The 25,715-nt window shown below is 38.2% G+C and overlaps 1 protein-coding gene across 5 annotated transcripts in view; it reads left to right on the forward strand.

Annotated features, from left to right (window-relative positions):
• The window catches only part of LOC108971053 (double-stranded RNA-specific editase Adar), a 156,336-nt gene that overhangs the window by 122,440 nt on the left and 8,181 nt on the right, over window positions 1-25,715 (forward strand). For 4 of the 5 annotated variants that reach the window (XM_018936848.1, XM_018936846.1, XM_018936845.1 and 1 more), the window contains exons 4-7: window positions 21,908-22,208; window positions 24,431-24,613; window positions 24,670-24,950; window positions 25,031-25,181. In XM_018936848.1, coding sequence (XP_018792393.1) covers window positions 21,908-22,208; window positions 24,431-24,613; window positions 24,670-24,950; window positions 25,031-25,181 — 916 coding nt within the window. The remainder of the gene's footprint in view (window positions 1-21,907; window positions 22,209-24,430; window positions 24,614-24,669; window positions 24,951-25,030; window positions 25,182-25,715) is intronic. The other variant, XM_018936847.1, reaches the window with a different exon arrangement.

The following is a 25,715-nucleotide window of genomic DNA, read 5'->3' on the forward strand; positions in this document are numbered from 1 at the left end:
GATGAGTTTTGGAACTATGCTTATGACCAGGACAACGACGATCAATCGGTCGAATATTGTGCCAAAGATGAGTCGAAGCCAAAAAAAACTACTTCAAAGGAAATCAAAAATCAAGATTATGTTATGGTGTACTCCGAATTTCTTCCGACCGGCCAGACTGTCAACAAGGAATACTATTTGGGTGCTATGCGCCTTTCGTGCGCAGCTGCTCGTAAAAAAACTATGGGCGACAGCTCTCGGCTTTTGCACCACGACAATGCACCGTCGCCTAATTCATTGATTCTTCGTGAGTTTTTCGCCAATTTTTCAACCAATATCGTTCCACAGCCATAGTATTCGCTCGTGTGACTTCTGGCTATTCAGCAATGTCAAACGAGCGTTCCGGTGCAACCGTTTTGAGTCCGTTGAAGACTACTATTTAGGCGAATTAGTCGCTCAATTTTTGAGTTATCGGTCAGAAATTTTGCACGAGTTCTTTTTTTCATAAAACGCTACTAATTTGTCGACAACGTCGATATCGGGCCACTATAGCCTACAGCTGCCATACAAACTGAGCGTTCGGAATCAGGTGCTTGTATTGAAAACTTTTCTATTAGCGACGATATCTTTACGAAATTTAGCAAGCATTATTGTGCAAAGCCTACCCTACAATCTCTGCAAAAATTGTTCAGATCGGACAACTTTAACATATAACTAATACGAACTATTTGTGATGGGTATCATAGCTGTGGTGCAACTAAAGTTAACGTTTTGTCTTGTTTTTTGTATTATTATAATTTTTTCTTTGATTTTTCAAAGCGCTCTATAACCTAGACACATTTTAGTATAACGGTATCATCTTTCAATTGTCACTCTGTGTAAATCGATTTTTTTACAGTTCCAAGTATTGTGCGGAGGTTTGTGAAGCGCCGCCTTCAGTGTTTAACTAACAAAGTGCAACTGCACTTGAAAGCTCATTCAAGCGCATTTCGCAAAAACTTAAACTTATTTATAAATATCTGCTAAAGTACAATTTAATATTTTTTTCAGTTATTTTTCTTTATAACATTTTCTTAAGCATGTAAACGTGCCAATTATGGCCACTTCGTTTTGTGCTGCTTAATTAATATTTTAGTAAGCGTGTTGCAATGTAAATTTTTTGTCCAATTAATTATACATAGCCGGCGACGTACATTGACGTACAATCACATACACACACAAGTGCACACTTATTTTTAACAGTGAGTTGGCAATGCCTGTTGGCGCACGTCAACCTCGCACCATTTAACTCCAGCACAGCGACCCGCGCACAACACACACGACACACAGCCCGAACGTCCTGGCGCTCCAGCTCCAGCATAGCGATGCTGTGAGCCCACAAGCGTAAAGTCCTCGCACAGAATTACGGCCAACATTATTGTTACACTTTTCCATTTGTTAAAATTGCATTCTTTCGTGTTTTATTTGAAGTTTTTCGCTTGTTTTTGTTGTTGTATGCTGTAGCGACAGCGCTATTGTTGCGAGAGATGGCAGGAGCGATACCAGCGCTTTGTTTACTGACGTAGCTTAGTGTATGCTCCTACTAACCCGGAGTCGCCGCGTTCCGCTAGAACTCTCATTATGTGCTTTCAGTCTTAGCGCCGACAATGCGCCTCGTTGTTTCATGGCAGCCGACTTTCGGAGGACTAAAGCTCTGGCTTATGTGTGGTATAACGGAGCCGCGTAGCTGTTTTTTGTTGTTGGCTTCGCTTAAAGTCATTTAAATCCGAAAATAAATACTTTCATTTACATAAATGTGTCACTCATTTAATGCGGTCATTGCTTGCGGACAAGCTCTGCTGCGGCTTGCTAATTTAGCCAGCGCGCCAAGGGCTTACGCGCGCGCACTGTCCGACCTCGATCACAACTCAGTCCGTGTAGTTGCCAAATTTAACACAATATTTTGACGGATCATAAAGTATGGAGCGGGTTATCAGTCAGTCAGTCGAGAGAATCACCTTGTCTCGTCATTTTTGTTGCTATGAATTATTATTTATACCCTGAACAGGGATTAGTGTGCCGCGAAGTTTTTAATATCCAGAAGGCAATGGCGGAAATCCTATAACGTATGTTCAGCGCGATGAGCTGCGACGATTTAGCCATGTTCGGCTGTCTCTGCTTCCGCCTGTATATATATATGAACTAATCTCTCAGTTGTTGAGATATCGGTTGAAATTTTGCACACTTTCTTTTCTCACCCGAAAGCTGCTCATTTGTCGGAACCACCGACATCAGACCACTATAGCATATAGCTGCCATATAAACTGAACGATCGTAATCAAATGCTTGTATGGAAGACGCCTTCATTTGACGAGATATCTTCAAGAAATTTGGCAGATAATATAATCCAAGAGAACACTACTATCTCCGTAGAAATTGTTCAGATCGTGCTACTATATCATATAGCTGTCTTATAACTACACGATCAAACTGAAGTCCTTCTGTGGAAAACTTATTTATTTCTAAAGGAATCTTCACTAAACCTGGTGTGCATTATTACCTCAAGCATAGGTGCAGTCGCCCCAATAATTGTTCAGATCGGCCTATTATAGCACATAGCTTCCATATAGACTGGCCTCAAAATCAGCATAAAGATTTTTATACACTTTTAAGCTCTTAAAACTTACCCCCCTGAAGGGTATTATAGCTTAATGCAAGTCCATCAGGCATCATTACCACCACTAATGCCACTAAAATATCCGTGTATTTTGTGTAAGCCAGCTGCTGCTGTCGTTCGAATATTGTCAATTTTATTGCCGCAATATTTTCGCTTCGACACGCGCTGTCAGTGCGTGAAATATAAATAACCTGTCACTTTGACAGTTGCTGTTGGGAAAATTAAAAATTTTAATTGCCTGCATTAACAACAGTTAAAAATAACGGCAATTTTTACAGCTGAACAGGCGAGTAATGAAGTTGACGGCGGAATTCGGCGCGAATGCCGATAGTGTGTTGGTTGCCGGGAATGTGGGACGCATACTCGGCAGCCTAAGCAGCACAGGCGCACGCGGAATTTGCCGTCCCGTGTTTGAGTGAAAAGTTAATGAAAATTTCTAATTAACTTGCAGCACAGAAACTTTATATATGTGTGTATGTGAGTGTGTGTGTATGTAAATGCATATTTTGATAGGTTTTCTGCGGTTCATGCACACTTCATTATGCCGCTAATGGCCATAAAAGTGTGATAGAGTTGGTGTTTATAACCGCATATGACGGACCTACCATGTGTTGTAATGGAGTATTTTACTCCGGAGTTTTGCTTTTTATTAAAGAAAATTTTAGAAAATCTCTCTCGAGGAACAAAGACCAAACTCTACAAGTTACTCATAATTCCCGGCTTGCTATATGCAGAGCCATGTACGATGTCGACATTTGATGAGTCAACGTTAGGAGTTTTCGAGAGAAAGCGGAAGATTTATGGTCCTTTGCGCATTTCCGACGGCAAATATAGCATTCGATAGCACAATGAGTTATACGAGGTCTTTGGACCTCGAGGTAGCCGAAGTAAAGAAAACCTTCTGAATTTAAAAAGCGGAGCCCATTGCGACGACGGTTCTAACCGAAATATTCAATCAGATATGACTCATGCATTCTTTTGAGATGCTCACAATCTTATGCGTCTTGAAATAGTTAAATTGCAGGCTTCTTGAAAGCAGGAGAAAGTAATCGGAGTCACAAAATAAGAGATAAGTTTTCAAATTTTCTCGCTGATACTCCTAAACAAGTAGTCTCTCACTCCCTTCAGTGTCGCAAAAGTAACCATACGCTATGGCTTCGAGACGGTGGTCCTCGTTAACGAGGATGTTGCTGCAGATGATTTCTTTTCTTCTGCTACCTACAAATTCCCTTAGTAAGAATCTTCATTCTCTTAACTTTGCTCCAGCACGCAAAGACAGCCTCGACACGATCTCTTGCTTCGTCTGGGAAGGGATGAAGCCGTCATTGGTCTTTTCCAAGAGTTGTGTAGCAATGACATCTCTGTTTTAAGGTCAAACAGCCACAAGCTCCTAGCAAGTAGTACAGGTAGAACAAGAGCCTGTTTGTTGGTCAGAAATGAACTTAACATTTTTATTCCAGCCTATTTCAGCGACAATGTCGTCACTGCTAGGCTGGAAGACAATGCTGAAGAACCCTGGCTTGTTTCGGTGTAATATGCCGCATGAAGACGTGGAGAGCTCTGGCGGTAATATAATTTAAGGCACTGCTATTTTCATATAGAGTTCCCTTGCTGCTATGGACAATCTCCGGAATGTCTTCCCCAAAAAGTTTCCTGTCAATAATTTTGGAAAAAAAAACATAATAACCACAAAGTGAGCAACCAAACAGTATCCATATTTTCTCTATACAAACTACGGCAGTAGTCTTACATCCACTTATCATATACTCGTACATGTACATATCTACATACATACATATGTGGCGCCTCATTAGCTTACACAGCTGTTAACCAACACTACCCACATGAGAGCCGTGTTTTCGATGCCACTATCCACTTTGGTTGCATCGATGATGTGGCGATAGTGCCGACGGGAGGACGACATAACGGGATTACACTATTCGCTAACTTATAAATTGCACGTACAACCTGAGACCCGTCAACGTTCGCGTCGTGGGAATGCTCTTAAATCCACGCACACACATACACATTTTGTTCTTACACACATACATATATACAAATTTGTTCGTACCCACACAATTTGCTCAGCTTAACAGCTTCGGTGGCGGTCGAGCCAATTGTTCGCCATTACACAACAGCCTGCCGGTTGGCCAAAGTGTCCTGCCGCTTGGGCTCTAATAGCTGGAAGCAACATGAAACGACGATAAACGATCCGCACTTTTAAATGCCGTTATTCGTACGTAACCAAATAAAGACACATGCATGCATGTGTATATGTACGTATGTATGTATGCGTGTATGTGTGTGCGTGTTTCGTTTGGCAAAGCCGCAGTAAGCCCACTTTTCCGTCGTCACATGTCTGTTGTTTATTGTTGTTGTTTTTGCGTTACTTTTGTAACGTACGTACGTCGTTTGCAGTTCCGGTTCATGTTTCGTTAGCGCGGGAGCAGGCGCGACGGCCGCCTAGGGTTTTAACGTATTTAATGCCACACTTCCGTTTGATTTATGAATGGTTACGGCGATGACGTTGCAACGTCGCGCTCCGAGCACACCAGCTCGTCAATGTTCGCCTCACGCACAGCGCTGTGTATGCTTGTTTGCGTATGTGTGTATGTGTATACACCTCCACACATTTACATATGCTTTTTGCGGCAAATGCATTTCCGTTACGCTTCGGCTTTCGCCGACTTGTGGTTGTACGCACACAAGTAAATATGTACAAATATATATACCATGCGTACGCACACATGTTTGTAACGGTATATTATGGTCAATCGCGCGTTTCGGGGTCGCTGCCAAGTGCCATTTTTACGTATTACCACCCATTTCCGCCTCCGGCCATAAATTTTTTGTTGCCGTTATTTTTGTTGTTGGCACATGAAAAAGTTTGTTATTCTGTTGTTGCTGTTTTTTAAGTCTTTAAACATTTTTTTAGCTTTACCGCAATGCGCCTGCTGTATTTAATGGCTGCTCTCTACTCTCTTTTTTACTCTTCACACACTACGGTGATTGATTATTCGCCCGCTTTTCAATTCAATTCCAAATTTATGCCAAAATGAAAATGTAAAGCAGCTGACGGAGCACTTTTTAATGCTTGAAAAGAAAAAATGTGGCTGCGGCAATTTTCTGTCAATCGAAAATGTTATAAAATATACCAAAAAGAATCTTGAGATAATATTCAATATGCGTGATGCAAAATTTTGGCGTTGAAAATCAATATTGAATGGGTAATTATGGAATTTGAGAACTACATGCATTAATGCAGTGGAAATTTCGCACTTGTTTTTGTTGTTAGCGTTAATATAGTTGACTCCAAATATTTTGCAACTGCCATACATAACTATTAGAAAGTCGAAGCAAATTTATCGCATCATCAGAAAAAGTCATATATTATATAAAGTGTGATCCAATTCAGGGTTCCATTCCTTTTTAAAGAAAAACCACATAAACTTCAAATTTAAAGGGGATTGTTTATTATCATTCAAAAAAGCTTTTTTGGCATTCGTTTTTTAAAGACTATCTGCGATGCGTCTCAGACGATCACTCCGTTGAGCACAATGTTTGATGACTGGTTCGAGCATTTCGTTTAGTAACTGGCGAATGACACGCGTGATGTTCTGATCGAAGGCCTGAATCGAAGCAGGACTTTAGACTTTGCTTTTCTTTGCACAGGAAAAACGTCGAACAAAATTTGGCTCAAAACGTCGGATCTCCTTGGAATTTTTCAAGAGCCCATAGACCGAAGCTATTGAAAAAATTACCTCTACTTGAATCATCCTTTAGTATACTCAAAAAAATTCGCGGCTGGTAAAGAAAACTATCTGAAAGTCAAGAAAAAGTGTGTCGCATGCGATTCCCCAGAAAAAAGGTCATATATACAATTATAATTAAATATTAAAGAGTTGCGCGGGTTTCCTCGGGCACAAAACAGCCTATTTTCAATATTTCATTATAATATTCATTATTTCAAATTTTGCAAAGATTTCGTCCTTTAATTTAGACCACAAACTAGGTATTGAACGAAGAAGATAAAAAAAAGGGAAAATTGTATACAAAATATGCAAATTTTGGTGAAAATTTCTCGACAATTTTTTTTTTTTTTTTTTGAATTAGTGGTAATTGAACAAAAAAAGATTTTTGTAAATTATATCTCGAAAAGAGCAAGACGTTAAGGCTCTAACCAAGTACTATTACTCGGAACACCTTGAGAATTTAATAGAATTGAAGCCGAGTAGCCCATTAAATTTGCGAATAATACAATTTTTACTTTAAAAATCGAGTTGACATAAAAATTGAGGAATTAGTGAACTATGAAAAAATAAGAAAATATTGAAAAATTCGTTTTGAGAGTTTATTTTAACGGAAGTGCAAGAATTTCAGTGACAAAGCGTATGCTCGAAGAACCGAAAACATACTTGTACTTTTTCATAAATAAAAAACAAATTTTCGTGATGAAAAATGTTCCCATACAAATCCAGAGTTAATTCAAAGTTACATAATTTACACTTTAGAGATTTAAAATATGCCGAAAATTTATTTGAGCGCTTATTTCTTATTTACTTGTGCCTGCAGTGCCAAGATTACTCTCTGAGAGTTTAGAAAAAATTTGTTGCATGCGATTTGTTCATAAAAATCATAACCTAATATCAAATATGTTTGATTTTTGTTGCTGCTACAAAACCAGTGAAAATACCACAAACATATTTTTGAGCTTTCATTTTATTTTTCGCTAATTCATTCCATTGACCGGCATATAGTAGTCTCAGAGAGTTGTGAATTCGTAAAACAAAAAATTTTCGCATGCGATTCCACCGTCTTTTAGCGATAATATTTTCGGAAAATAATTAATAAAGCCAATTTTTGGCACGCTGTGTTGATGTTAACCGTATTCCAGTAAGGCAATCCCCAACACAAGGTAGTCAGAAAAGGCAAGGTCTGGACTATAAGGCGGATGAGGCAAAACGACATAAGGCTGGGCGTGGTCATACTTGAAAATTATTGTCTCGTATCTATTCGCAAATTTGGGGCATTTTTGTACAATCGGTCGCTCCATTTGGCTGAGTTGTTATCTTTAGCGTCCTTCTGATCACACTAAATTTAGATTATTACCTCGGCATCATGGATATTCGGTTTTTTTGCCGTTGATTTGAGTGGTTGGCCAGGTTTCACATATGATTTTTTGTGCTCAGAGTTCTCGTAATGGATCAAATTTTCATCACTAGTCGCAATCCCATGCCAATGAGACTTTGTTTTGCAGCATTTAAAAAGAATTTCTATATTAGAAAATGTTTTTTGGTCTCTAGGCTTCAATTCAAATAGCATCCAATTATCACCTTGCTTTTGAATGTACCTGATTGGTTCTGAACGTTTTGAAAGGGCTGCTTGAGTAACTTTCAATGATATTCTTGTTTGGCAGCAATCTTCCAGTTCCTCATCCTCAAAAATTTTTGGCTGTCCTGTTTCCAACCAAAATCACTACTTTTAAGCCTCTTTTGGTCCATTCGCTCAGCTGCGTGTACAGCATAAACTTCCACCAAAATGCGTTGACTTTCGATTAAGGTTTAAATGGTTAAAAAATAAATTTTGTGGTAAATTTTTTGGTAGTTCTTAATACTAAACACCCACATAAAGAATAAAATCGTGATTGTGGCAAAATATGTGAATATTGGAGATAATGTAACGTTTTTTCCAAAGATGTTATAGATCGACTTAAACACTTTTATTGATGTTTTGGTAATAAAACAAGTCTTTTGTACTTTTCCGAACACGTCTTTACGGAGAATAAAATAGAAAGAGCAATCCACTTATTCGACCCATACAAATCTCCAGTATGGACGGAATCATTCCAGCAATGCTACAGAATGTGCCACACTCATGGAGAAAGGTTAGGATAGTTTTCATACGGAGGGCAGATAGAAACAACGCAACTACTCAAATTTCTTCCTGTGGAAAACGTTAGAAAAAGTCTTGGACGTGCATTATGTGTATGAAAGGCAGATCAGTAGAGACTGCACCCCATACACTGGTAATTAATATGGAAAGGGATGTTGAATATAAGGAATACGCTTTTGGAGCATTCCTGGAACGCTCTACGGAATCTATTCGAAACAGTATCTAGGCAATAGATGTTGATTCTGCTATACAACGCTGGATCAGTGGAGTGCTATCTTTGCTTTTATGGACATTAGCGGTGAATAAATTGCTAAGGAACTTGGAAGGCAAAGCCTTCAGATAGTGGCATATGCGGACGATATTGCTATCTTAATAACGGACAGGTGAACCACTCTCCATACCGTACAGAACTGGGCATCGCAAGTGTGTTTGGAGTTGAAACCACAAAGATTTTAGGGTTCTGGTATAGTTTTATGCATCTACTCAGATTCTTATTCCAATTATGCAATAAAGTAGAAACCCTTTTCGAGTTTACGTGAAATAGTACGGAAAAAATTTCGAGTTGGCAACTCTGCACTCAATGTTCCCATTTCCACCATAACTCACCATCTCGTTCACCATGCTCTCCTGCTGCTGTAGTTTACTAGCTTATAATATAAGTCCATTGGCTTACCACCAAATGTTGCACTCATTTGGGTGACAATCGCGTTTGCAGAGCACAGCCACAAATGCGGTAATCCACCGCGTTGCCAATGTAAAATTATAGCGATAAATTTGGGGTAAGCACGCGGCCTATTTCCTCATAACACACTCAGACAAACACAAAAATACATTAGCTCAGCCGACGTCGTATTTTAGGAAAATCATGTAATTTACCGTTATACGTATCCCTGCGGTGCGGTATTGGCACATGACAAGCGCGCTTGCTGTTGCCGCAGTAAAGCGCCTAAAATGCTGCTACTCACTGCAGCTGTTGCAGGATGCGCGCTGGCAAAGCGCCACACCACCAGCGCCAGCTTGATTAAATTTACTCGGTCAAGCCAAATTAAGGTTGCTGCAGAGGCATGTGCCAACCTCGCCGCGGACGGCGCACCGAGCACAGGTCAGGTCAACCGGGAGTTAAAGGCCCGAAAGTGCATAAAAAGAAATGATTTTTCGCTTAAATGGGGGTAAAGTAATATTAAAATTAGGAAAAATGCTGATAGCGAAAAGAGAAATGTAGAGGAGGGGGGTATATAGCATCAAGTAAAATTTGTTTGTTGAGGTTACGTACGAGAATTTAAAACATTTTAATGAAAATTTGACGTTATAAAATTATAACGGTAAACAAAAATGTGTTTCCTTTTTGTGTCTATTGCTTGCTCTTTACCTTCTTCAAGTCGTGTTTCTCGTTTGCAAAATCTCAAGTTTTCACAAAAACAACAAAAAAAAAAAACAAAAAAAAAAAGGTTTCCGCCACGCTTTGGCAAATACACGTGCTTTTAATTTCCCTGCGAGTTAAAATCTCAAATATTTGCGCACAAAAAATCCACAAATGCTGCACAAACTAACGGTATTTATATGCTGGGGCACACGCTGCAATGTTGAAAACGGCAGTGAAGGGGCTTTTGAAAAAGTTGGCATAGCACAGACGGCGGCCAGGGTTTTTTTATGAATATTAGGGTGAGCAAAAAAAAAAAACTGTTGAGTAATATTGAATAAAAACAGTATCGAATTTGCGGGTTAAAAAGAACCTGTAATGAGAGAAAAAATATTCCTGCAGGGTAGGAACTTTTATATAGCGTACGATTTTTTTAATTGAAAAAATTTCCCTAAGGTAAATTTGTAAGGAAATTTTTTATCTTCTTTTCTTTCGAAGAGCTTTTAAATATATGCATTTTTTAGTTCAAAAAATTTCCCTCTAGTACATTTTTAGGAAAATTTTCTTCTTCTTTCTATTTTCACAGCTTTTAAATAAAGTAATGTTTTAATTGCAAAAATTTCCTTGAGCTATATTTTTTATCTTTCATATATAGTACAAGAGTTGGCGATGTAAAAATTGTATCTCTAATGGTTCAAAAATTATGATATCTTTACCACACATTTTAAAATTAAGATAACAATATGTCATTGCAGGAATATTTTGTAAACTTTGAGCAGAGTATTTTAGGTTATTTGACACTATATGTTCATAAATTTATTTTCCAAGTTAACGCTGCAATCTTCGTATATGTTTCTCTGTTCGGCCCACTATAGCTTGCATACAAACTGACCAATCAAACTCATAAACCCATTTATGCTATAAAAGTGCCTGATGGTTTAGTAGCTTCAGTACAGCACAATTTAATACTTTCCTTTTAAATATTATATTTTTTAAGAAATTTTGATTTTTACTCTTTACAGAGTTTTTTCAGATAACATTTTTTAATTGAAAAGATTTCCCTGAGGTGCATTTTTTAGGAAATATTTCTTCTTTCTCTTTTCAAAGTTTTTGAATTTTGTATACTTTTTAATTGAAAAATTTCCCTGAACTATATGTTTTAGGAAATTTTTGTTTTTTCTCTTTCAGAGCTTCAACGCATTTTGTTTTTAGTTAAAAAATTTGCCTTAAGTACATTGTTTAGGAAATTCTTCTCCCTTTTCGCTTTTCAGAGCTTTTAAATATACGCATTGAAAAAATTTCCCTGAAGTAATTTTTTTTATGATATTTTTGTTGTTTTTTCTTTTTTTACTGATTTTAAATATAAGTATTTTTAAATTGAAAAAATTTCCCTCAGGTACATTTTTTAGGAAATATTTCTTCTCGTTTCTTTCTTCATTGCTTCTAAATATTCGAATTTTTGAATTGCAAAAATTACCCTGAAATACAGCTTTTAGGAAATTTTATTCTCTACAAGCATCGATGATGTAAATATTTTATCTTAAACGGTACATAGCTCAAAATTTCAAATTAAGGGATATTTTTTATCCTTATATTTTCTCATTTTAATCCATAAATTCAATAATAATTTTTTTTTTTTTTGGCTTACCCTAACAGGTATATATGTGTATAGATATGTGTGTGTGCTCGGTTGAACGCTTGATTGCTCTAATGCCGCGCCAAAGTGCTTGTCAAACAAAAATATAACAATTGTGTTCCCTCAGTTGGCAACGCAGCAGTTAGCTGGCAGCACTTTCCCCCGTCGTTATCACGTGCGCGCGTGTGTGCATTGTTTTTTACTGTTATTTCCCAACTTTTTATTTGTGTTACAAATAGCGAGGTTAGGTTGAATGTTGGGAGAGTCAACTGAGCGCTTGACCATTTTGTATGGCCATTGTAATTCTAAATTGACCTACACAAAATGTAATGACATTTATTTGTTCATTCCGATTTTTATTCGGTGCCATCCAGATAAAACGCTGAGCCGCCGCCGCTATTGACAAGTGGACGAGTTGAGTTGTAAAATTTTCATTGGCGCTGCGGTCAATGCAGCAATTTAAAGTGGATTAGTCTGGCAAATTGGCCATTAGATAACTCACACTAATCCCAGGTGACACTATTTTTTGATTATTTCTTTCGTTTGGTAGCTAAATAAAAATACGATTAATATATTCACAACAAAAATGTTTCAGGCTAGAATATACGGCTCGATTGAAGAAAATAAATTTTACTTACCTTTAATTAGCATTTTTTTGGTATTTTCAAATTAGTTGAACAACCTTTCAGTCTGTAAATTGGAAATTTTATTAAAGGAAAGTGAAAATTTAAATAATAAAAAAAAAAAATGGACCCAATCAAGGTTTCAACTTTTTAAATTACGTTTCCTATCACTATGCAAAGTAGGCCTTCTTTGCGGTAATAACATGGTAATTCGCTAATTGCTAATGACTCCTCAAGGTTTTAGAGAAAAAAAAGTTCTGGGGAGACAAATAAAATACGATGGATGGTATGTATGTAAGTCCAATTTGATTATAACAACGACGGAGGTTTGAGCTTATAGCTTGGTAGAAAAGGTCTGTTTCTTCGTCAAATTGGGCTGTTTATCTGAAAATCGGCATCTTGCCCTTATCCAAGTAGTCGATATAATTCACACCCTGCGCAACTGAGAAACCGGTGCTCATTCGCTTTTCGGCCGATAAGGCATTTTTCGTTGGGTGAATTACATCCCCTTTTCGAAGATGTGACAGTCATAGCTGCATGAAATCTATCCTTTCTACTTCGGGTTGAAGATCAATCGCTGTCAGATTTAGAGCGGGAGGGAGGAAAATTTTGAGAAATCATAAATAATATAGATTTCGTGGTTATCATATCGATAGAAAAAACGGTAATAATGATGTTTAAGGGCATTGGATCGATTGTCTGGGTAAATGGGGTCAGCTTCAGGTATCTAGCGGAAGTCAAATACCTAAAGCTGGCCATGAGTCATAGAATGTGTTTCACTCCACACTTGGTGATGGTGAAGGAGCGCATGCAGGCAATCGTAAGCCAAGTCCGACGTGCGAAGTTATGGACAATATCGTGGCTTGCGCGGCTTATGGAACTGCAATATGGTTGGAATTGTCTGGTTGAAAACCACTCTCTGTGCGACGTTTACCTGTAGGTCGTATTGTTTCGCTGGCTGCGCTGTAGTTAACTAGATACACCCCTCTTGACCTGCGAGTCATAAATGGCGCTATTGCATACAGGTTAAGAAGTGCTTTCATTGTGTAACTGCTGCGGATTGATATGATTTTCGATGATGACGTGGAGGCAGAGGAATATCTAGGTAGCAAGAGGCTTCTAGATGACAGGGTCAAGATTAGATGGTAAGACCGTTGGACGTGTGACTTGCGAGTATATATTGGACGTTACGTTTGTTGAGGACAACACAGGCTTCAGGCTGTGGTTACCGTTTACGGGACGTAGGCCTCTGAATGCATTATGACATCAAAGGCACATATCTGGTAGGTCGGCGAGCAGGACGCCTTGCAGTTTGCTCCAACCAGCTTATGCGGCACTGGAATGCGAGGAGTAAGGCGGTGGTTGTGGTGGTTTAATCAGAATTTTTCTCAGTTGAGATGCGTAGCGGATATAAGGCATGCCAGAGGCTTTAGATGGGCCTCGAACCCTAGCAAAGTAGTTAATGTGTCTTCGTCGTGAAGGTACCCACCTTAACTACAATGGACGTTGATCCCTGGTATAAACCAATGAATGTATGTTTCATCAACGATCACAAAACGGCGCAGAAACTTCAACAGATAGAGCTTAAGCATGGTCAAATACTATTGTAAAGTGATCTTACGCTTTCACTGCTTAGGCGGAGTGAACAAAGGTGGCATCTAACGATCCAGTTACTTTATGCCCACTATTTCGTATAGTATATGATTCAAGCGATTTTTGAAGAGACCTACAGAGCCAGCGAAATGATATCTTGGACTTTTATCACCATGTTCGAGGAACTTGAAGTCTAAGCCATGCAAAAAGGTGGCCAGTGTCATCCCGAAGCATTCAAGCACTTTTTGCTTTCAGTTCGCGTTTTACCTTGCAATATGGAAAATCGTGCTCCCGGCCGATATTGCTTCTTTTCCTTATTTCTTAGAGTATTATTTTGGCACTCGCTTAGTTATAGTATATAGCGACCCAATTTCACTTCAGCCTTCCGCTTAAATTTGGCACACATTCCGGAAAATAAAAAATTAAATATATATATATGTATATATGTATATATAATATATAATATGTACATATATACATATATACATATATAGAAAACGCACTCAGACGAACGGACGCCTTCGCTGCTGCAGCCTAATCTATTACATTATTAATCTTACAACTCAACTCACATGACATCTTCTTCGTGGGCAAACAAGCAGGAAGAGAAACGTGCACAAAAGTGAAGTAAAACATGAAAAATAAATAAATGATAAAAGTAGCTTAATTTCCTATTGCTTTTCGCACGCCATGCAGCAGCTGGCGTACGGAAAAAAGCAACAAAAAACAAAAAAACAAAAAAAGAAAAAAAAAGGTGCCAGCAATGAAGACGAAAGACGAAACATGCTTACTATTTTGTTGTTGTTGTTTTTGTTGCTGTATATTTATTTTTACGTATCACATAACAGCAGTAAAGTCAAAGAAAATAAACACAACAACAACAACAACAAAAGGCAAAAATAAACTCATTTCATGGCATGTCATGCCTTGCCATTCATTCAACCGCTGTGATGTCCGCGCAAAATGCGGAAGTGGCTTTTCTTCTGCCAACAACAAATTTGAATGCCTGGCATGTGTACGCTATACAGTGCATATGTATGTGTGTGTGTGTGCTTATATTTGCATATGCGCCCGGCAATACGCTTTGATGCCAGCTTGCGGGAGTGACCCATAGCCGAACGTCAACGCTTGAGGCACCACAAAAGAGGATCTCCTCCGCACGCAGACAACTTTCGCTTAAAGCACACGCAAACAAACATGTATACATGCATACATTCACACATACATTATATACATATATATTATATGTGCATACATGTATGTGTGTGTTTGCTCGCCGACGCGTGGGTAAACCCATTAAGCAAACACATGTGCACGCACTCGTTTGTCCAGCTCCCCACCGCCGGAGCGCCTTACTTCAACTCTCCGCCAGCTGGCACGTGGTTTTTGCCGCCTTCCCTTCCTCTGTGCCGCTCAAACTTTCCGCCACATGCTTTTTCATACTTTTCGCACAGCGAAAGTAAAAAATTTTAAAGAAAATAGTTCGGTTCGCCTGTGAAAATAAAGGAAGCCAAGTGTTTTCTTTAAAAAAAACAGCTCAGTGTTTTACAGCAGCACACACATACACGCTTCTATATGTTTGTGTATGTATATGTACATATATACACCCACTATGCTCCTGTTGATGAGACCCCTTTATATACTCCACTTTTTGTTTGCTTTCATGACAACCGCAAGCAAAGGCGGAGCGAGGATCTTTGTGCGAAAATTCCACTTCAACTTCTACACAAAGCAAAACGTTTATTCTTGCTGAATCGGCGTCGGTTTGGGGTGTTAAGTGGGTTTCCATGTTTGCAGCCCTTTATACATATATACGTCCGTCCACTTATGTAAACATAAAGTATTATATGTGTACTTTTGGGGATGTATATAAATATATACTCAATACGATAGTTGTTGAGCCTTTAGTCCTGATAGTCCTGAGTTTACGAGTTGTTAAAATATTTCTGAAAGTGCAAAGTGAAAGTTACGAGATTCGGAGGAAGATTTGAGTTGTTTTAATACCGACCATTGATTTTATATAGTTGATTATATAGGTCAATACATATATATATAGTAATTGAAATCAGAAGCCAGCGCACAAAAAACTGATTACTAAGAAAGAGTGTTCCATTTCGTGGTTCCCTAGTTAGAGGAAAAATACAGAAACTTAAAATATAGTGGATATTGTTTATTATCATTCAAAAGAGCATTTTTGGCATTCGTTTTTTAAAGATTATCTCTTTCAAATGTTGGCCGTGGCTACGTCTCAGATGGTTCATCCATTGAGTCCAATTCTCGATGACTCATTCGAGCATTTCGACTGGTAACTGGCGTATGACACGCGTTATGTTTTGCTCCAAGGCCTGAATTGAAGCGGGATTATCTCAATTTTTTAGAAAAGTCTAACGGTGATCGTGTCATAGATCTTGGTCGCCCATTAACCGGTGTAGAATTATCAGCTAACCGAAGTATTCCCTCAATAAAACCACTGTTTCTTGTGATAAGTGTGAAGTTTCATCGTCTTGTTGAAACTAAATGTCGTCGAGGTCACGATTTGCTTGCTTACATACCCATTGAGCCAGAAATGAGCCTCATCGTTGAAGAAAATGTGGCTCGAAAACGTCGGCTCTTCTTGCAACTTTCCAAGAGCCCATATAGCATATAGCGTAGCGATTTCGATTGGAAAGCTCGAACGTATTCAGTTCTTGCATAAGCTGTATTTTGTATGCTTTCAATTTAGGGTCTCGACGTAAAATGCGCCAAGTCGTTCCATACGTCAGTCCAACGGGGATTTTCCTGAGAAAGTTATAAATGTTGTTCAGGCGAAATTCCTTCCATGATCTAAGCCAAACAATACTGAACAAAACTAAAAAGATTGCTTGACACGACTCACGCGTGATCTGTCAAAAAAAGATTATTGAAAAAATTTCCTCTACATGGTTTACCCATTTTAAGAGCCTCGGTAATCGTGTTATAAGTTACTCCATTAACCAAACCATGTCTTTCAATATTTGTTTATGAAATCTCATGTAGGACTATTTATGCGAGCGACCCAGACCCTTACGATAAAAACGAGGCTAGCAAATTATGAAGTCGGAGCCAGAAAAAACCAGCGAAGTAAATAATAGAAATGTTTGTGCTATCTACAAAATACCACAGTATTGAGTAATTATACTGAGGTGAAAAATCTCAGTCGAAAATAAATGCGAATGAGAAAGGGTTATGAGTCCTGACTCGATCGGAAAGAATACGCAATGCATTACCTCGATAATCGAAGAAAACTGTCATGATATTCGACCGATTGGTTATATGTTTGCGGGTCGTAAGCAAAGATCCAAGACTCATCACCAGTCATTACATTCTGGTAGTCGGAAAGCATACTTTGACAGACACTGACGCGACCCTGTTTTTCGAAAAAATTTAGGGATTTTGGAACCAATCGTGCTATCACTTCTATTAGGTCCAAATGAACTTTCAAAATGGTTTTCACTGATCTTAACGATATTCTTAATTTTCTTTTCTTAATTTTCTTTTTTGACATGTTGATCAACAGTTGATGTTAATGCCCGTCCTGGACGTGGTTCGTCATCAACGCGTTCTCGGTACTCTTTGAATAATTTGTACCAATCAGAAACACTTGCTCGCGGCAAATAATTATCATAAAGCGTCTTATGTATCTAACATTCTGAATGTTTCGACACCAGAAATTTGATTCCACACACAAAATTTTATGGAACTTCTTTGTTGAATAATTTCACTCATCGTTAAAATCGCCGAACTCATTTTATATACTTCAGAAAGACAAGCGTTTGCTAAACACTAATGATTGTTGTGATGTGAAAATTGGCACAGATGACTGTCATACCAAACCAGAAAAAAAATATTTCGACGAACGGATTTTCGCACGAAATTTCAATTAAAAAGTCTTACTATTTTTAGCCCACAGTATATATCTGTGACCATTGTGACAATCCTTTGATGTTTTGATTTATTTACATGAATGGTAAAGGGGGCTTACAGGTTTAGGTACTTCACTTCAGTGTTAAGACATATTTTACAAAACGACCTCTGTTTATGATGGAAAATGGAAAGTTTTTTGAATAGAAAATTAAATTTCGTCTCAAATCTCCTCCGAAGTCCGAGTCACTGCACTTGGTTACTTGATTAGTGGCGATTGTTGCCAACATTACGACTATCGAAATGGTTAAAAATTATATTTTTTAGAAAAATTTGGTTCAATATATATAGTATGTTCTATGTATATGAAATAGCTGTCTTATATTTGAGAGATAATATTTTGAACCCATAATGTAGTTTTCTTAAGAAATTTTCAAAACATCGTATCTCCTTTTAAATAAATCCACAATTTCTGTAAGTCCTAGCGCATATTCCATACATACGTTATATATACTGTACTCATATAAGTATGTACATATATATAGTATGTTTCTACTCTGGCCATTATGCATGTTGAAACTTTTGCAGCAACTCAACTAATATCCATTACTCGCAATTAAGCATTTCCTTAAAATGAAAGACAGCTGAGTTTTTCACAAGTGGCACTAACCTCTAGCCGCCCCTCACAAAAGCAGCAACATGATGGAGAGTAAGAAGAAGAAGAAAAATCGTGCGCTTGTCATGTAAGCTTAACAACGTAATGCACTGTAATTACCAGCGAAGCTGACTCAGTAAAATCTGCAAAAGCAGGATGCTGCCCCCCACATGAACACGGCGGAGCAAACGCGCACACACTTACTTGCAACCAAACACGTGGCACACACATATGCAACCACGTAAGCAAGTATAGAGTGCCAGCGAGTCACTCGTAACGGTTTTTGGTACACTTTTTACGCTTATCACTGCAACATACTTAAGCTGGAATATTCAAAAAATTCAAAAAGAGGAAGTTTAAGATAAAACCTCGAGGAAAAAGCGAAGAGCTCACATCCTCCCAACGGCTATGGACCGACCTACCAACTCGGGGACTCGCGCGTGGGAGTAAACTCGATGAAAAGTCAATTGGAGTGAGCAAAAGCGACACCGTTATAATTCGATTTTCTGCTCAACACGCATACATACATACACGCACACAAAGAGTTTTATCGCATCCGGCAGCGCCACCAAGGCAGGCACAGGGTTCTCTTTGGTGGCGTGTGTGGGCGTTGACGCTGTTTTATGTGGTTAATACTGCTAGTGTTGTTGTTGCTGTTGTTTTTGTCGTTGCGGCATGTGGGTGATAATGATGTTGCTTACGTCGCTGGTTTTTCTAAATTCCGCTAAGTGTGATTGGAGTTTGTAAGGATATTGCAGTTGTTGTTATTGTTGTTGGGTGGTTAGCGGTTGTCGTCTGATTTGTGCGCAGATTGGGTGCAAACATACTCGCATGTGGAATGGCAAGATGATGCAGTGATGACAAATGCGGTCACATGTGCGAAGTGGGCGCCAAAAGTCAATGTGCGCTGATCTCACTTTAAGCATCAGGGGTTAGGTAAAATAGCAACAACAACAAGCGTTGGGAATTTTAAATATTGAAATTCAAAAATTTATGTAAAATTATGTGGATAAGGATTTTCCTACGTGCAACTTGGATAAAATTATCAACAAAAAGGCGCTTAAGGAGTTGGAACGTTCTAGAACTTTCAAAAAATATTCAAGTATTACACATTTTAGGGTCTTTAAAATAATATTCAATTTGCAGAATACTGAAAAACCAATTTTCTTTGTCCAATTGGCCTGAATTGGTCCAACCTGAAAACCTTAAATTTGAGACTCTCAAAACTACATTCTTCCAAACCCGACACTCGATGGTACTCTCCATACTCCATATGTAACGGTTGATCCTTTAGAGGCACTTTCTTCAATAACCTTTTTTGACAGATCACGCGTGAGTCGTGTCAATCTGTCATGTTATTTTTGTTCGCTATTGTTTGGCATTTCATTATGAAAATACTTACGCCTGATTAAAGTTTTCAAATCGTTCAATTATATTAAGAAAATCCACGTTCTGTAATGAATGTGTTTCACGCACTTCACTCAACTTGTGGTCAACATAATCGTTCTACTGAACGCACTATTCGCAACACAATTTCCCATCTTGAGACCCAGCATTCATTATTGGATAATATTCGACCGAATAGATCAGGTCCAGAGCACACTGAAGAAAATATAGCAGCCGTAGCTGTGAGTGTACACAAAACCGCGGAGAGTCGATTCGACGCCGTTCGCAGCAACTCGAAATGATGTATCTAATGATTTGACGCATTTTTTGTCGATATCTTAAATTGAAAACGTAGAAAATATAGTTTGTGCAAGAACTGAATCCGAAGAAGAACATTCCCTATTAAATTTGAAGTTTCCGTTTTTTTTTCTTTAAAAAAGTAGGGAACCTCGAAATGTATCACACTTTAAATTATTGTATGTTTGGCAGCTATTAATTTACAGACGTGTTTTGGGGAGTCTACTTGTTCACCTCAGTTAACGATGATTACATCGAAATAATTAAAGGAATATTATCTGAAAATCATCGTGTTACTAGAGAGATAGCAGAGGATCTTAACATGATGAGCAAGGTAGCGGATAGCACTATATATATCAAATAGTCTAGCTGAAGACGCTCCTCGTAGAAGCCCGCTTCCTTATTTGCGAAGAACTCGGACAGCCAATTTTCGCAAGCCTCTTTTGAGTTCAACTTTACACCAACAAGGGAGTTCACCATGGACAGGAACAGGTGGTGCTATGTCCGCGTTATATGGTCGATGCGATAGAATCTCCCATCCGAGCTCCCGCAGCTTCTGACGAGTCATGAACGAAGTGTATGGTCTGGTGTTGTCCTAGTGGAACACTAAATCCTTCCTGTTGGCCAATTCTGTACACTTCTAGTCGATCGCCTGCTTTAAGCGATTCAGTATTTCACAGCAGCTCATAGTGGATTATTCCCTTCCAATCCCAACAAACACACCTCAAAACCTTCCTGGCCGTCAATCCCGGCTTGGCCACTGTTTGGGACGATTCACCCGCCTTCGACCACGACCGTTTTCACTTGATATTGTCGTATGTGATCAATTTTTCGTCGCCAGTCACCATCCGCTTCAAAAATGGGTGGAATTTGTTCCATTTCAGTAGCATACCACAGGCGTTTGATTCGGTCCAGAAGGTTTTTTTTTGCGTCAAATCATGCGGCACCCAAACATCAAACTTTTTTGTGCATCCAGCCTTCTGCAGATGGTTTAAAATGGTTTGGTGGCTAACTCCCATCTTGTGGGCAATACCACATGCCGGTCTAACATGATGTCTTTCATGATTTGATCGGTATTCGTCGTCATAGGTCTTACGCCGGCTGGCTTATCCATGTTGTCATTTTCAAACGCTCTGAATCGTCGAAACCATTCCTCCGCAGTTCGAAGTGATGAGAGTACCATCCCCCAAAACACCATTAATCTCACGGAACGTTTCTGCAGCGGATTTGCTTTTAACGAAGGATTATTTTAAATAACCATGTTTACACGTCTAAAACTGTTGAGCGCAATACCCAAACTAATCATGCATAGCGTCGTTTTGTAGATTATGTCAATATCTTTCCAAAGATGTATAGTATTGCCAGATACGAGCTCTGTAGCGCTTTACGCATAGCCGCGAAATTCAAAAGACAAAGAGGGGGTAAGGAAATATTTGGCAACCTAATATGACGAATTAGAAAAAAAACCGCTAAAAGCACGGAAGGCGGATGTACCCGTAATTCATCAAATTTGATCAGTTGATGACTGAAATAAAGAAATTGTACTCTCTTTTTTTCTTTTCTCCCAATCTTTTTTTTAATATTTTAGGGCTCTAGACTCTTTAATTTGGCTGAAATATCAAATTAAGAGTTCTACAAGTATTATTTGACCACAAATTTGCCAAAAAATAATTTTTATTAAAACGATGAACTGAGTATTTTTGGTCATTTCTATATGCTATCATCTGACTGATAATTTTATCATGTGGCCGATCAAATAAATCTCCTCTCATTGATCCTCTGATGAGATGATCAATGATTTTTAGATCTTTAATTTCTATATTAGAAAGTAAGCACGTCACAAGTAAATTTAGGATTATGCAAGCATTTTGGGAGTTGAGTTTTTTTAAACTTTTTTGACGTAAATTTTTACTAAAATTTATTTTTCTTCTCTCCTTTGCTTTCCTTTCAGGTCGATGGCCAAAAGTATATGGGCCAGGGACGCAGCAAGAAGATCGCACGCATCGAGGCGGCCGCCACGGCGCTGCGCAGTTTTATACAATTCAAAGATGGCGCCGTACTAACACCACTGAAGCCGACGTGTAATCTTGATTTCACAAGCGATGAGCATCTGGAAAACGGTATTGTGAATTATGAGAACATAAGCACGGATAAATTAGTCCCGCTTTTAGACGCACTGTTCAGGCATGCGAAATTTATTAAAAAACTGACACCCTTCATGAGGGTAACCGATTGTGCATTGAGCATGACAAGCAAGTATTCGTTTTTTATTTCTTATTCGTTTTGTTATTGTTTATTTCATTGATTTCTATATTTTATTATTACTTTGTATGTGTTGGTATTTAATCTTAAGTTTTAAGTTTTTTTTAATTTTTTTTTGTGGGGAATATTAAGAGTTTTTAAGCTGAGCCTAGGAATAATTAAAGTAGAGATGTTGCATTATTCTACAAACTATTTATGCATCTATCTGCGATCTAAACATATACACGTGCTCTGCGTTGAACGCTATTTTCAAACTGCGAGAAGAATAAGCAATTTTTTGGGGCAAGTCAGAATACAAGGTGCATTCCAAAGTAAACAGGACTTAAAAAAAAAACAGTACAAATGCTACAATTTTATTTGTAGTCAATTAATCCTTTACAAGCGTATATTCGGATTTTCACTTTTGACTTCTCCATACGCGACTCCTTCGACTCAGTACTCTGGCATTTCGTCAACAGTCACAATATTGTAAAGGAGGCTTTCGTCCTTTTTGAGCTCTTTAATGATGTCCTTCGAATGTTGGATTCTGAGCAATTTTTGGTCGTCAGTCAATTTGTGCGGAACAWGCCGTGCACACACCTTTCGTAAGCCCAAATGTTCGGTCAAAATGCAATAAATCGAAGTTTTGGAGACGTTCGATTCCATTTCCATGAATTTAAATGATGATTTCGGCTGATTTTTGATGAATTCACGCACAGTTTCGATGGAATTTCCGGTGATATACGGATTTTGATTGGCCCACATGTTGATCGTCACTTATGTATGTCCCCACGATCCCGTTGAAAACGTTGAAACTACTTGTGCACTCTGCTACGGGGTAGGCAATTATCACCATAAACTTGTTTCATCAATTAAAAGTTTCGGTAAAAGTTTTCAGCTTTCATCCATTAAAACGTTTCGGTAAAAGTTTTACCAATTTTAAAACAAAATTTAATTTTGGTTTTTTGCTCGAAGTTCATTTTCTCACCGATAACACAAACATACGGACACTTAAAACGCAATAACCTTACATCAATGAAATGGCATGAAATCACTCACTGCATAATCGATAACGATAGCAGATTCTAACGCACCAGAAGACATCAGAGAACGTATATTTATAGAGATATTTATAGAGATATACGTTCTCTGCCGACATATAGGTGGCGTCACCAGGGGGCTCTAGATGCCTGTTTACTTTGGAACGCACCTTGTATGCTTCATCACCTTTGGTGATCTTAAGGATTTCTTTTAGAGCCTCGGGAGTAATTTTTTTGGAAATCTGTTTGCAAAAGTCCCGCCGCGCCATCAAACAGAGTTAAACTTTAATGAAAACGATGACAAAATTAGACGAATTCGTCTTGGAGTTGCTTCCGCTGCCATATGTGCTGAAAGTAGTTATGTCAGCACGTTATGCTCTCAGCCTCAAAATAATGATAGCAGGAAAGAGATTTAACGTTATAGAAGAGTTAATCGGCGAACAGATACAGATGTTAGAAAAATCAAATTTCAAAAGTAATTATTCTATGGCCTATGTTCGAATTTTCGAATTAGGCTTTTCTGAAAGGTAGCACAATAGAACGCCCTTATAAGAGCTTATGGTGATTCGAAGCCTATCCTAATCGTTTAAATAGTGTGTTATATAAATTTAAGGGGACTTGCTCGGTTTAGAACTTCATAAAAATCGGCTGGAAGGAACTGTAGTGAAAAGATAAAGAAAAATCATTTTTTATAATAAAAAAAAATACTATAAAAAATATTTTTGACAGGTAAATATAAAAATAATTAAAAATTGTTGTTGCTGAAAAGTTTGGTTATTATAATACAGTTATTTTTAACACTTTTATTGCATTATTTACCCCAATATCGTTTTAAATTCCCTCAGACTTTAGTTAATGCCCCACCTGCAGTAATTAACCATTAATTCGTTCGTTTTTTTTATTTATGTATTTTGTCGATACGTTTGTTGTTGTCCAAAATTTCCACTTGCCGATATGACAAATAATAAATCCGCAGCCTCACACGGTGTCTAGAGCTGTCTCTTATACACATCTAGATGTGTATAAGAGACAGCTCATACGCCATGCGGACTTGACTAAGAAACAAACTTTTACTTGCGTAATCTTTGGTAAAAAATAAAAAAATTAAATAAAAAAAAAAAATATTTATATTTCATTTAGAATTTTATTTTTTTAATAAAATATTGAAATATGTTTCCCAACCCTGCCAACAGATGTAAATAAAAGCGCCATCACTGTGGATGGTCAGAAGAAAGTGCCAGATAAGGGACCTGTTATGCTGCTCTACGAGCTCTTCAACGATGTGCACTTCGATTGCTCGACTGTAGATGGCGCGCAGAACAATTGTCGCTTCAAAATGACAGTAACGGTGAATAACAGCAAGTTTGACGGCACAGGTATGCACAATATTAATAAACAAAAATTGTATATTAATTTTTATGTATTTTTGCAGGACCCTCCAAGAAGCTGGCCAAAAATGCCGCCGCCAAAGCCGCACTCGCGTCACTGTGCAACATCTCATACAGCCCCATGATGCATCCGCAGAAGAATGTGCCCTTACCCATTGACGATAAGACCTCGTCCATGGAGTTGCCACAGATACACGCCGACACCATCGGTCGTCTGGTATTGGAGAAATTCATGGAAGTCATTAAGGGACAGGAATCGTATTCGCGACGCAAAGTGCTGGCCGGCATCGTGATGACCGAAGACATGAATTTCAATGAAGCCAAAGTGTGTTGCCAACCATTTGCTCTGCTCCTCACCAAATGCCACCAAATAATTCGCTTTTTTTTTTGTTTTCCTTTTTTCAGGTAATTTCCGTGTCCACCGGCACGAAGTGCGTGAGTGGCGAACACATGAGCGTCACCGGCGCCGTGCTGAACGATTCGCATGCCGAGATCGTGTCACGCCGTTGTCTAATGAAATACTTATATGCTCAGTTAGAACTACAATGCAGTCAGAGTAAGTTGAAGCGTGCATTAGCTCTGCCACCCATTGCAGACTCTCTTAGTCGTAGTAGACGAGGAGCAAGAGTATTTACATACTTACGTAGAAGAGAAACAGATTTTCCTTTATTTTCATATATATTTTCTTGTGTATGTTTGTATATAAAACTTTGATTTTATGCCACACACCGTATTCGTTCTTAGTCAAGTCTTCTTTGGAATTGTAAATATGCATACATACAAACATATGCACACCAATGCATTTGTAACTGTATGTGTATGTACATAAATATTTTCAACTATTTCAATATCTTAAGTTTTCGTTTGTGATAAAGTAGTAGTGTAGTTTTTTTTTTATTTCGCTCAGCGCACTTTGCTCAGCCAAGCTTTTTTGTTGAATGCGATTTATGCGCTTTTTTACGAAACTATCATACATCGACACAAAAAAATAAAATAAAATAGAATAAAATAAAAATAAACACGCCAAAGCGCTCAACGCGCTACACACAACAATAAATCCAGCTGTACGCATGTATTGTTGCATTTTGGG

This window comes from Bactrocera latifrons, unplaced genomic scaffold (genome assembly GCF_001853355.1).
Source record: "Bactrocera latifrons isolate USDA-ARS-PBARC rearing strain unplaced genomic scaffold, ASM185335v1 scaffold_32, whole genome shotgun sequence".
Classification (NCBI taxonomy): Eukaryota; Metazoa; Arthropoda; class Insecta; order Diptera; family Tephritidae; genus Bactrocera; species Bactrocera latifrons.